Below are 12,242 nucleotides of genomic sequence, written 5' to 3'. Positions count from 1 at the left end.
TATTGGAATAGCGTTTTATAAGCAAAATTTCTTGTAAACCCACAAATGAGAGCGATGAAAACCCAGTATACCTATTTTTCACAATGTCGTGTAGATGCGAGATCGGTTCGGTAACAAGCTCTGTTGACTGAACCGAAGGCAGGAAAATTATATCGCTGTAGGAAGCATCCGTTCATAATATTTACCGACTTTTACCTAGTCAACGTTGCAGTGTGCACGTTGTTATTAGCTAGTCAAGCATGCAAATTATTCTACTTGATTGCAGGCGGGGAGCATGACGCTAGAATTTAATAATTTCTAAGGTATGTCTCCGATAGAAGCTCAAAAGCTGAACAGGAAATACAGTAAATCCTGGCTCAGGATTTATTTGCAGATTTCCTGGTTTTATTCTACCAAAATTATCGACTTGGGATAACAGGCTCACAAATACGCAAAACATACGATCAAAAAAGCCCACAAAGGAAAAAAGTAAGGCAATATCATATACATGACCTTTTGCCGGCCCTTTTACCTTTCGGTATTGCAAGTTTAAAGTTTGCTTCGTCTTTACCGTCGCGAAAGCCTCATCGTTGTATTCAACCTTCCCAAAAAGGCTCCTCAATGCCGCGTACATGGCTCAGTCTTTTAGCATCACGAAATTAAAAAATGTGCTAATTGTTTATTGGTTTAAACTGGATCGCGTAGAAACAAAGTGCACTAAATTCAACGTTGCCGGTATGCAGTTCGCTTACTCTGACCGACGTGATAAGCAGGGATGGCTCGAAATCGTGTTAGTTTCGAGGACAAACAAACAGAACCGTAACAAAATAGCCCGTTTAAATGGATTTTCTGTACAGGCAATTGTTTGCTAACGCAGATCCAACATTACCGGTATTCTCGGTTTCAGTATGCTCACGGTAACAGCTGATCGGGTTATACACAAAGGCTGCCACCCAGGCACAGTATGGTTGACAGATTAGCGTTAAAACGAAAACTGCGAAACAGACTGTTAACAGGGAAACAGGGAGGTTCCCGTTTCGTATCGATTAGTGCTAATACAGGCAACAGTGTCATAACAACATTGGTAGACTGATGACTGAGGTACGTACTACATAATATATAAACCAGCTGATCCAACCGTTGAGGAAATATGATACCTTGTTCTAGAAAATACAAAGCAGTATACCTGGAAAGGTTTGGGGGCCGGTGTCGAAAGACAGTAAGTAACACTGTAACAGCTAATTAACAATGTTAATTCAAGTTAATGTTACGTCGACGGCGCTTCCCTTCTTCTGCACGCCGCATCGGCCGAGCCGGACCATTCGCGCGCTTTGATGTGGACCGGCGCCGGCCGCTTTGTGTGTTGTCTCTGTTTAGCCGCTTTCCGCGCACTGTTCACACTGCTGGCTCGCTTGCCATCACGAGTTTTCATTTGCTCGCTCACTGGTTAGTCTCTCGAGTTCTCATTTCGCACTTGTTCACTTCTCGATCTGCACGTCGAGAATTTTGTTTTTGTCTCTGACAAGTCTGGTGTTCGAATTCTGATAGCGTTTTAGTTACAACGCTAGATTCGCTACGGAATCTAAATATCGTGTATCGTGCCATTCTAACTGCACAATGATTGGAAGGGGAAGAGGCAGGAGGACAGGTCGTGCTCGCGGTGGCTCTGGAAGACCCCAGACACGTTCGGCGGCTCAGCAGAAAACCGGCAGCGCGAAGCGACCAGCGGACAATACCAACAACCCCCCAGCGGGTAAGCGGGTTGCGTCGACAGTCGTCATTCCTCCGGGATCCTCTCTCAGCTCCCCATCCCAGATCGACACGCTGACGGCTGAAGTGGCAACACTGAAGCAACAGATCAATCAGCTGGTATCACTACAGGCATCTTCAAGTTGCCCTGCATTACATGTCGGCGGGCGTCAAACACATCGCTCTCTGTCACCGTCATCAAATCGGGTCACAACAGTGCAAGGTAAGGACACAGATAGCGTCATTCTTGATGGTCCTGCGCCAGCGCACCGGCCCATTTCCGAGCGATTAGGGCCAGCTGTCAGCAGCATCCCTGCCAGATACAAGGACCTCCCAGCGGTTTCGTCGAAATTACGGGAGCAGCTCCTTGACAGTGAGCAATTCGTCGACTTTGTCGACCTGTTGCCACAGAATCGAGCGCCTTCTAAGCGACCGAACCCTGGAACGCGGATGGCGGATGACGAAGCTACGGGCGAATACACCGTTACGTCATCCACGAAGAAAAAACAAATTACCAGTCTGGCTTCCTGGACCCGCGCATTTACTGTTTTCATGGCCTACAGGACCTTCAAAGCGCCGGAGTTCACAATCCCTATGCTGAAGTACCTGGATCTGATCTGCCTTCGCGCCGATCCCGCCCGCGGACATAAACTGGAACATGTCTTAGAGTAGGACGCGCAGTTCCGAAACTACGCAACCAGTGACCCGGACACTACGGAGATTTGGACTCGCAGATACGATGAAGCCTACCCGGAGTCAATTGCAAATCCCCGAATCACAGCGTCCACTGTCACTAACACCAGTTTAACAAGCACAAATTCGCAAAATGCAACCAATGCCGTGAAATGGGCCATATCGCCACTAACTGCCCGGATCGGGGTCAGCTTTTTCGGAACAGTTCCGCCGCAGACGGAGATATCTGCAGAAAATTTAACCGTGGAACGTGCTCGACCTCTTGTAGCGGAAACCGGAAACATGTCTGCAGCTCTTGTGGGTCAACCGCACACGGCGATCACCTCCACCGTCAGGGAACCTTAGGTGACAGCCGCCGACCCAGGCAGGACAACGCCTCTTAAAGCAGAAGCTTTTGCGCGTCGTCTGGTCGCTCATCCGGATGTTTCGTTGGTGGCTTATTAACTCGAATGTTTAACCATGGGCGCGGATTTGAAATACACTGGGCCTGCGGATTTGAAATACACTGGGCCTCATCGTTCTCGTTTCACTCCTAACAGTCCATCCATCGCCATTCATCATATCACCGTTCAGTCTGTTGTTGACAGAGAAGTGCGGTTGGGACACACGAAAGGGCCATTTACTAAGCGGCCGTTTCAGCAGCTTACAGTCAACGCGTTAAGCATGCGGGCCAAGAAAAGCGGTGGACACAGAATGATCATGGACCTGTCCCGTCCAGCAATCGATTCTGTGAATCTGCACATTCCAAAGGATGATTCTCCACTTCAGTTTTGCTCCGTCGACGATGCTGTCAAGCTAATCCTTCAGCTTCCAGCTGAGGCTGTCATGGTGAAACTGGACACTGAAGCAGCGTTCCGGCTAATACCGGTAAAAGAGTCGCAATATTATCTCCTAGGATACAAAGTCGGGAAGAAGTACTACTACGACGTTGTATTACCATTTGGCTGCCGATCTGCACCTGGAATTTTCTGCAAGTTTTCAGACGCAATTCTTAGTATCTTTAAGTGCGAAACCGGACACTGTGCGATACTATTCTACGTCGACGATTTCCTAATCATTGCAGCAAGTTACCGCGAGTGCTCCTTATTGCTACAGAAATTTACAGATATCTGCAGTGATCTCGGCGTTCCGCTTGCGATGAACAAATTGGATGGTCCATCAACTGCCATTACTTTTCTCTGAATCCACATAGACTCCGTTACCCGAACGCTTTCCTTACCAGCAGCAAAACTGAGCGAGATTGTAGGTCTGCTAGCAACTGGAAAACAAAATCTGAGTGAAACTTGCATAATCTGCAACGTCTCATCGGAACCCTCCAGTTTGCATGCAAATGCGTACCGGCTGGCCGTCTGTTTCTGCGCCGTATGATACTGCTTATCAGCAAAGGTAAGAGCAGCGGCAGCCGCCCACTGACGCGTATTAAGCTGGATACCGGCGTTCATTTTGATCTTAAATGGTGGGCAACATTTTTACCGCAGTGGAACAGTACAAGCAAGTTCCTCCAGCCCGACTGGTCAGGACCTGACGTTACTGAACTGTACACAGATGCTTCCGCAACTCATGGTATCGTTGGCTACCTTGCTGGCGAATGGTTTCAGTCTCGGTGGCCCGTCTGGGTCACCGAAAGGAAACCATGCATCGAGTACTTGAAAATGGCTGCTGTCCTTATCGCGTTGACCATCTGGGCACCCAAGCTGCAACGCATGCGGGTCTTACTGCACTGCGACAACCTGGGGGCCTCCCAAGCGTGGGAGAAGCTGGGTTCTGGCAACGCCGCAGTCTTGGACTTAATGCGTCGCATGCTAGCAGTGTCCGCCGTTAACAATTTTACCGTCAAGATAGTGCATATAAGCGGCATCGACAACCATATCGCTGATGCGTTATCACTTATCACGTTTTCTGACGACCCGGTTCAGGAGAATGGCACCACGCGCCAAAGCCTCCCCGGAAGCAATACCGGACATTTGGGAAGACTCCAGCGCACATACGATGTCCCGACAGATTAGATGCCACTGTGGCGCGGCTGCAGTATCACCATCTTGCCAGTACGACACGCACGACATATAATGCCGGCTGGGCACGGTTTGCAGAGTTTTGCAACAACGACCACACCTCTCCTCTCCCGACGACGGAAAACAGCGTGCTGCGTTTCATAGCGCATCTGTTTCTTCAAAACATTTCGCCGGCCACGATCAAAGTGTACGTCGCCAGCATAGTTAAAGTTCACGCCGGAGCTAGCCTTCCAAGTCCTACTGCGAGCGCAGCAGTCCTAAGAGCAGTTGCCGGTTGCAGAGGGATATGCCCCACGGCTGTCGACGGCCGCCTGCCAATTACTTTGGACATCATGCGAAGACTGAAAGACAACATCAGAAGTTCCACTCTGTCAGCATATTCGAAACTCCTAATCTGGAGTACCTTCACGACAGCGTTCTTTGCTGCTCTGCGAGTGAGCGAGTTCACGTCACAATCGACCCGTCATTACGACGACAGAAGAACGCTGTTGACCAGCGGCGTCACCATTGGCAGTGAGTCAGCGGTCATCAGCATTCGGCGATCCAAAACCGATCAATTCGGCCACGGGTACAGGATCACGCTGGTATCCACTAACAGGTCAGTCTGCCCTGTCACAGCAATCCGGAATTATGCAGCCGTCAAAATTCCCACGCAGCAGCCCCACCCATTTTTCTTGCAAGAGGACGGACAGTTTGTCACGCGAACGCAAGTTGACCGGTGGCTTCAGATCTTCCTCAACGGCACACCCGGAAGGGAACGCTATAGCACCCATAGCTTCCGTATCGGGGCGGCTTCCACCGCAACATCAAATGGAACTCCGGACTCCGCTATTAAAACCATTGGTCGCTGGAAGTCTTCCTGCTTCACAAGATACGTCCGCACGGCAGTTCCGACACCCGGCCTCGACGCCTACGGAACGAGCAGTGGTTTGGGGTAGTTTGAGGTTGCCTGTGCAGCTGGAGCGAACAGAGGTGGCCAACGCATTCGCGTTCACGCACCTTGCTCGCGCTTCCGGTCAGCAGCATCTCCAGTTCCCCCACTTGGCGTTGTGTGGTCGCAGAGACGTAGAACATTAACTGCAAAATATTTGAACAATTGTGGCTACTGCGTGACACAATTGAGAAAGAAAACTATAACGCAGTGCATTCAGCACTGTAAGTAGCCTTATCTTCGTGCCAAAAAAACAGCTTACAAGGTGTTAGGTCTGGTGATTACTGGTAAGGGACAGGAAAAGACAATTCATGCACAGCAAAACTACACATACACGGTGGATAAACTTCATCAGCGTACACGTATTTTTAATAAAAAGTATAAATTTTTCGCTTTTAAAATTCCTGCTCAGCCGTGAAATCCATTCGTATGACTGGAGCAGTACAGGGGAAGTGCATAGCAGACTCACTGATCACAAAGACTCTGGATAGACTTAATGGTCATAGACACTTACTGACCGTATATAAACTTACTGATCACACAGACCGTCACTTGATCTAATTACGGCGTAAAGGAAGATTACTTTCGCGCCGTCACTGTTTTTTGTACGGATGAAAATGCTGGCGTTACAGCAGGGCGTAACCGGCGCTTTAGTGGTCAAGGCATGGATTTCCACCACAAATTTCCACTAATTTGGATGAATTTCCAATAAATGCAACCTGGCCACGTTATATTTTGGAAACGGTGGGCACGTTGTATTTATTTGTTTTCATGGAATCTGTAGAAGTGACGGCTGTCGTCTCCAGCGAAACAACTTTATGAGCTGCATTACAGAATAACAGCTTTTACAAATTTGTAGTAAAACAGCTTATTAAATTTTACATATCAACAACATTTATACGCACTGCGGTTATGCAATTTATTCTTGATCTGCTTTAAGGATTAAGACATAAACATTAGAGCAGGGTTTGTTTTGCGTCAGCGCATATCGCATAAGCGGAATGCCAAGACAATGACCTAATCCGTCATCCCATCACAAAGTCTTTATTTTGTTGACGTCCATCATTTTTAAAAATTTAGGTCGTTTTATGGTAAATTTAATTGTCGTATTTCTCCAGCGCTATCAATAATCACGCGCTCTTTCTAAGGGTCTATTTTCTTCCTGTAGTAGACTTAAGATCGTGACCTTTTCGTTCCCCATTTACAACTTCATACGCTAAATACCACACTGACGTTTAAAGATTAAGATAGAGCAATGTGACCGGGAGCATTGTTACAAAGTTGCATTAGGTTAAACGGTTATCACTTACCATGTATGTGTCTACAGTACAGTAACATATGTGTCTGCAGTACGGTCTGTAGATACCCGTACATAGCGCCGATAAATTTTGCAAAGAAAATAGCGCTGCATATTTTCTGAAGTTATATTATATAAATTATGTAATAATAATAATATAGCTTCAGGCTATGGATCCATGTCGTGTAATATTGTAACTTGTAAGGTTGTAACTGAGGACAAACAAAAATTTAACTGATAATATGAGAAATGTAAGTTGTAAACTCAGGAGAGACAGAAACTGTAATATAGGACAGACAGAGATGCAGAGGCAGAGGAGGAGCATGTTATGTGAGCAGTGAAAGAATGCACTGAATGTCGTTGTCAGTTGATCCAAAGTTTCAGCACCAACTTATCGTTTCTCTCATCCATGAAACTTCTTAACCAACATCTCAGAAGATAGAGAAAAAATTTAGAAGCTTTTTGATCTCTGTTCTCTGATAAGTGGTTATTTGTGGCGAACCAAGAAAGTTATGCTTGTTTTGGCTTCTCGTAGACAAAGCATTGGATGCAAGCAACGCCTCCATCGCACGGACCCATGCTATGTCTATGAGAAACCGAAACAAACTTAACTTTCTTGGTTCGACATAAAAACTTACTCTCAAGATATCAAAAAAATTCTGAAATTTTATTCTCTGTTCTGAAACATTGACTGGGAAGTTTCGTTAAGGAGACATAGAAAAACGGATGCTGCAAGTTTTGAAAATCAAGTGGCTGTTGCGACTTGGATTCGCTAGCCAGCTGTCGCGACTTGGATTCGCTAGCCAGAGTAATACAAGTATGCGCGCACGCGAGGTGGCTGCCGCAGACCAGCTCGCTCCAACCGACCAACAGCCATGCACTCAAGCAAACTTCCCAGTAAACAAATTCTACAACAAAAATTTCTTGCGGTTTGAGTTATTTTATGTAATCAAACCGTCCATTTTCTTCGCAAGTGTCCCGACGTTTACGAGGGTCGCCACGCTAGTTTTAAATTTGCGCTAACAATTTATTAACATTTTTTCAAGTCCGAACAATGCCGTAATTTGCTATAGCCTATATGCTAGCGTAGTCCTTCTGTGGAAGCAGAAACCTGTCCATTATTTGCAGCAAAAAAGCCAGTGGACGATAATTTGAGTCAGTTACGCGGTGACAACGTAAGCATATTACAAATATAACGAAACTGAAGGACGTAATTATGAGCATTAGCGGCACATGAGGGATGATAAAAAGCAAATGTAAGCTGACACTTACTGTTACAGAGTACTAGCGTAGGCCAAAATCGCATGCCTTTATTGATAATAAGACGGAAAGAAGAAATGCAGAAGTAGTGAAAATGTAAGCGGCGCAGACGACCGCAGCAGCAAATATGCTCTAAATAACCGAGAAAATCGTACATTTGAAAGTTATATACTCAATGGATAGTTTTAAATTTTAACAGAATGCAGATTATGGTACTGCAGCGCATTTTGCCACGATTGGTACTTAATAATGTGTTGGCCCATTGTCGCCGGTTTTCGCGTTCTGAATTTACATCCCGTACAGTGTAAGAAAGTGCCAGTAGCAGAAAGCTGTGAATGTTCTTTGCCGGCCAGATGCAACAGGAATGCTTCCTCTTCGTCGCAAGTAAAGTGGCACGTTTGGCATTGGTATTTTTCGTTGCGGCAGGTCAAGGTTACACTGACTGGCTGTAGAAACGATACTTTGGGAGTAGTTTCCACAATGCAATGGTCTGTTGAAATAACACGGGAACTTTCTGTAATCCCTTTCTGCTGTTTTATTTGGCCGGAGGGAAAATGTGCAGGTGCAATATTCCTATCGACGCCGGCGTAAGAAGTATCCGTTTTAGCATAATATTCCAGCGCTAAATTATTCGACAATTAAGGATTATGTAGTTGGATTTGTAAGCCAGTTCATTTTAAACATAAAATTATCTTCATAATTCTGTGTTGTTTGTACAGGTAAACTCTGTCCGAACGATACGCTATTAGTGTACCTAGTCAAAACGTATAGGTAGCAGATCAGGATTTTGCGAATCTAAGTGACATCGTATAAAATAAGAATGTGTGACGCTTTAGTGCAGTAATTCTCTTGTTTAGCGCTGTTCAACGGCATAAATAATAAACAAATTAATAATGAAAATAAAAATGTGCACACTCTCTGTACAGAAACAATATTTATACAGAAACAATATTTATACAGAAACAATATTAATTCTTATAACGTTACTTTCAATATCATTTCTAATGCGTTTTTTAGGAAAACCGGGCAGTTTTGAATACGAAGGTCTGCTACATACATATAATGGTCTGCACTGACGTTGCGTATTAGAAGTGACTTAGGGGAATCGTGCGCAAACTCCCAAAAACTGATACAGAGATAATTACATTGCGCAATTTATTCGCGCTAATTTAAGAGGAGCTCGCTATTAATTTTCGCTTACTTGTGTGAGTATTCTCCGAGCAAAGTACAGATACTTCCGAGTTATCCTTAGAAGCTTTCTCGACTGTTCCAACGTCGATAATGCAAGCGGACAATCGGCTAAGCGCTGTGGTTCTTTTGCCATGGTTAGGCGTGGCGGTTTGATCACAACGAGCACCGTGCTGGCATTTAGTGTCTGGAATATCATTTTGCATCACGCACGTGGTCTCCGTGTCGTGACCGCCGTGCTCATCAGGTCGTTGTGCTTCGGAGGCCGGTTCTGCATCAACTTTTTTCAACTCCAGCGACGCAGTGTACTGAGAACATTTATCCAGTGTGACTGTTTCGTGGCCGATAGGTTGTTTTTGACGGCTTATCGTACTTGCGGATACCTTAAGCTGTTTCGCTATGGCATTTATTGACATTCCTTGGGCACGAAGTTGCAGAGCAGCAGCTCGTCTCTTCTGGAAATTCTGCCGGTAACGTTCGCCGAAGGTCTTCCCATTCTGTCGCAACAACATCTTAAGAGTGGCTTTAGACAGGTCAAATTGTTCTCTGATTTGCAGTTCACTATGCCCTTCATCAAAGCACTTGAGTATTTCTGCTTTCTGTTCCTGATTGACACGAATCTTATCCCGTGTGGTGAAACTCTGATTAGCATAATGAACTAATACAGGGTTGCCGGCGCCACCTTCCATTTTAACCTCGCGCATAATGTCCGCCCTTGAGTCACCGCGATAAAACAGCGGAAGGATGCTTTTCTTTTGCTCGTCAGGAACGCCGGCTGTTCGTCGCATTTGATTCAATGTCTTAAAGCTCATGCTGAATTGATTCGCAATTTTTGTTAAACTGCACGTTTGTTGGTGTAACAGCGGTAAAATCTCTAGCTTCTCCTCATCAATCCGCGCCGTTCGTAGTCGAAATAATGTTTCCCTCCGGAGGAAACGTCTCAATGCATTCAAACCGATACCCACGCGTTTTGCAATTTTCTTCTGGTTGTAGCCAGCATCGCGTAGTTTAAAAATCAACTGTTTTTTTTTCTCATCCATTCCTAGAATAGGTTATTTTACCACGTTGTATTGATCATAACCGCTGAGAACATCTGACGTACAGAATGCAGTAACGTTTTGTCTACGAAACGTTATTAGCAGTTCCCAGTAAATCTGTAATGAATGGCAGCATGTGCTACTACAATGTTCGAATGTCGTATTACATATCTGCTCTATTTGTGTGTTTTGTTGTCAGTTACGTAATTAGTTGTTTTTTTAAGAGCACGACCCCTTACGCGTGACAAAAACATCAAAATGGAAATACACCAACAATATTATTAACAAAATGGTTGTGCGAACGGATTGTCCGGGCGCATAGCACTGAGTTTTTATTAGCGCAAATTCTTGCTACGACTTTGATTTTTGAATAACTATCTGTACTACAACTGAAAGCTTACTTCCCAAAGCAGCGGTAAAGATCCTGTCGAGGGCACGGAGTTGATCAAGTGATTATCCGCCTAGGATGTCCAAACCCTTCAGAAACTAAATAAACCAGAGCAGCAGCTGACGCTTGATGAAATTGCAATGTAATTCGTATGTATGCACGTATATATCAGTATGTATGCAATGTAAATACTGTACTACTCTAGTAAACAGTCTAATCAGTGAACGCCATGCAGTGGACAGAATTGCTCCAGATACATCACCGTTAATCGTATTTTTGCACGATAAGTGATCAGCGATAATACTTTATTCTGCCGCTATGTGCTTTTTAGGCAAATTAAGCACGTATATGTTGAAATTAATGAGATAATTTAGATCCCGGTTCTGTCGTTTCTGTTAAAGGTTTCCCGAGTTTCTCGTTATAATGCGCGCGTCCACATTGTACTTACCGGCAGATAAATATCACTGTTGGAATATAAGCATTGCACCGTCCTGTTCTGGCATATTCATGCGTGGCTCTGTAATGTAGGGTTCGCTGAGAATACGCGGATGATGCTAAAGATACTTTAATGGTAAACGTACTCAACTGAGATGAACAAAGATGAATAGCAGCTGGGTGAGCGTAGAATGATGATAACATGACCCTCGAACGAATATCGTATGAGAGAAGTGACACCGTTCATATACGAGTAGGAGAGGATAAGGTATCTGGGTAAATGACCCCAAGAATCTATGTAGATGTACAAACATGACACGGATATAATACGGGAGTACTTTCTCTATATGATTCTTGAAAGAGTAATGGAATAATGGAATAATCTTGAAGGAACGATGGAATAATAAAATTGGAATTACTTTTGCTTACGCGGGTTGTAGCGTGGTTTATGCGTTACACGCATTTTGTATTTACTTTGCTGACAAATCAGGTTCCACCTGAGGCTGTTCCGTTTGTTGCACGTTGACTTCTTCGTTCGCGTGGTTATACCAAGGTTTAAGTCGCAAAACGTGCACGGCCAACGTTGTCAGTTTTATGGCGTCCGTTGAGATTAACGATCATGCAACTGACATTGCATTTGACAATGACACAAAACTGTGAGATGTCTGTGAGATGTGTTTTCTGTCTGTCTACCTGATAACAGATAACTGTCTAGATACCCATAGAAAGAAAGAAACGCGCCAAAGTCAAGCAAAAACTGCTTCAAGCCGGAAATGCTCAACCGCCCAAGCCGGCGACAAGTCACATAGCTGCATTCGATCCAACAGCTTTTAGAATTTTTTTATTGGTCGGCAGAGCTCGATGTATCTGTCTGTACGACTCGTACAAGTTTAATTTTTTGACGAAATTTCAATTATGTCACAAATTTTTCGTATCAATCAAAATTTGGCTACGGGCCCGGAATTTGCTCAACGCTGGTAGACTATATAATAGAAGCATAGGGAACCTGGCACCTGCATAGTTTTGTATTTGATTTTTTTCGATTTGCATGCAGTTTACGCTTTACGAGAGGTACAGGAACTGGCGCACGTGCACAGTTTTGGATTTGAGGCCACTACTTTCTAAAGGGCTTAACATAAGTAGTACCGGTACCGGTACAAGGAAAACGTACTTTCTGTGGTTCTATTTTTTCTATTAAAGGTTTCTGGTTGTAATGATGTTTCTACGAGCATAATAAGGCCTCCACCGTTAATCCATAATAAGGGTCTGTTTC

At 44.7% G+C, this 12,242-nt stretch overlaps 2 protein-coding genes across 5 annotated transcripts; one reads left to right on the top strand and one right to left on the bottom strand.

Moving 5' to 3' along the window:
- Window positions 1–4,765: 4,765 nt before the first annotated feature.
- On the top strand, window positions 4,766–5,371 carry LOC129592827 (uncharacterized). Its single transcript, XM_055488954.1, has one exon. It carries the CDS (start codon window positions 4,766–4,768, stop codon window positions 5,369–5,371), a length of 606 nt encoding a protein of 201 aa, XP_055344929.1.
- A 2,630-nt stretch (window positions 5,372–8,001) lies between these two features.
- LOC129592849 (uncharacterized) lies at window positions 8,002–11,372 on the bottom strand. 4 transcript variants are annotated; one of them, XM_055488982.1, is made up of 5 exons: window positions 11,116–11,372; window positions 10,983–11,051; window positions 10,548–10,632; window positions 9,123–10,151; window positions 8,002–8,543 (listed from the first exon to the last, which is right to left on the bottom strand). In XM_055488982.1, the coding sequence occupies exons 4-5, from the start codon at window positions 10,147–10,149 to the stop codon at window positions 8,107–8,109; spliced, it is 1,464 nt and encodes a 487-aa protein (XP_055344957.1). In that variant the 5' UTR covers window positions 10,150–10,151; window positions 10,548–10,632; window positions 10,983–11,051; window positions 11,116–11,372; the 3' UTR covers window positions 8,002–8,106. The 4 variants fall into 4 exon arrangements, with proteins under 4 accessions (XP_055344957.1, XP_055344959.1, XP_055344958.1 ...); XM_055488984.1 differs by having other exon boundaries at window positions 10,548–10,607; XM_055488983.1 differs by having other exon boundaries at window positions 11,121–11,372.
- Between the last annotated feature and the right edge of the window lie 870 nt (window positions 11,373–12,242).

The sequence above is a fragment of the Paramacrobiotus metropolitanus genome, unplaced genomic scaffold (assembly GCF_019649055.1).
Source record: "Paramacrobiotus metropolitanus isolate TYO unplaced genomic scaffold, Prichtersi_v1.0 Parri_scaffold0000056, whole genome shotgun sequence".
Classification (NCBI taxonomy): Eukaryota; Metazoa; Tardigrada; class Eutardigrada; order Parachela; family Macrobiotidae; genus Paramacrobiotus; species Paramacrobiotus metropolitanus.
Note: the sequence above shows the minus strand (reverse complement) of the source record. Positions and strands in the feature narration are given on the sequence as shown.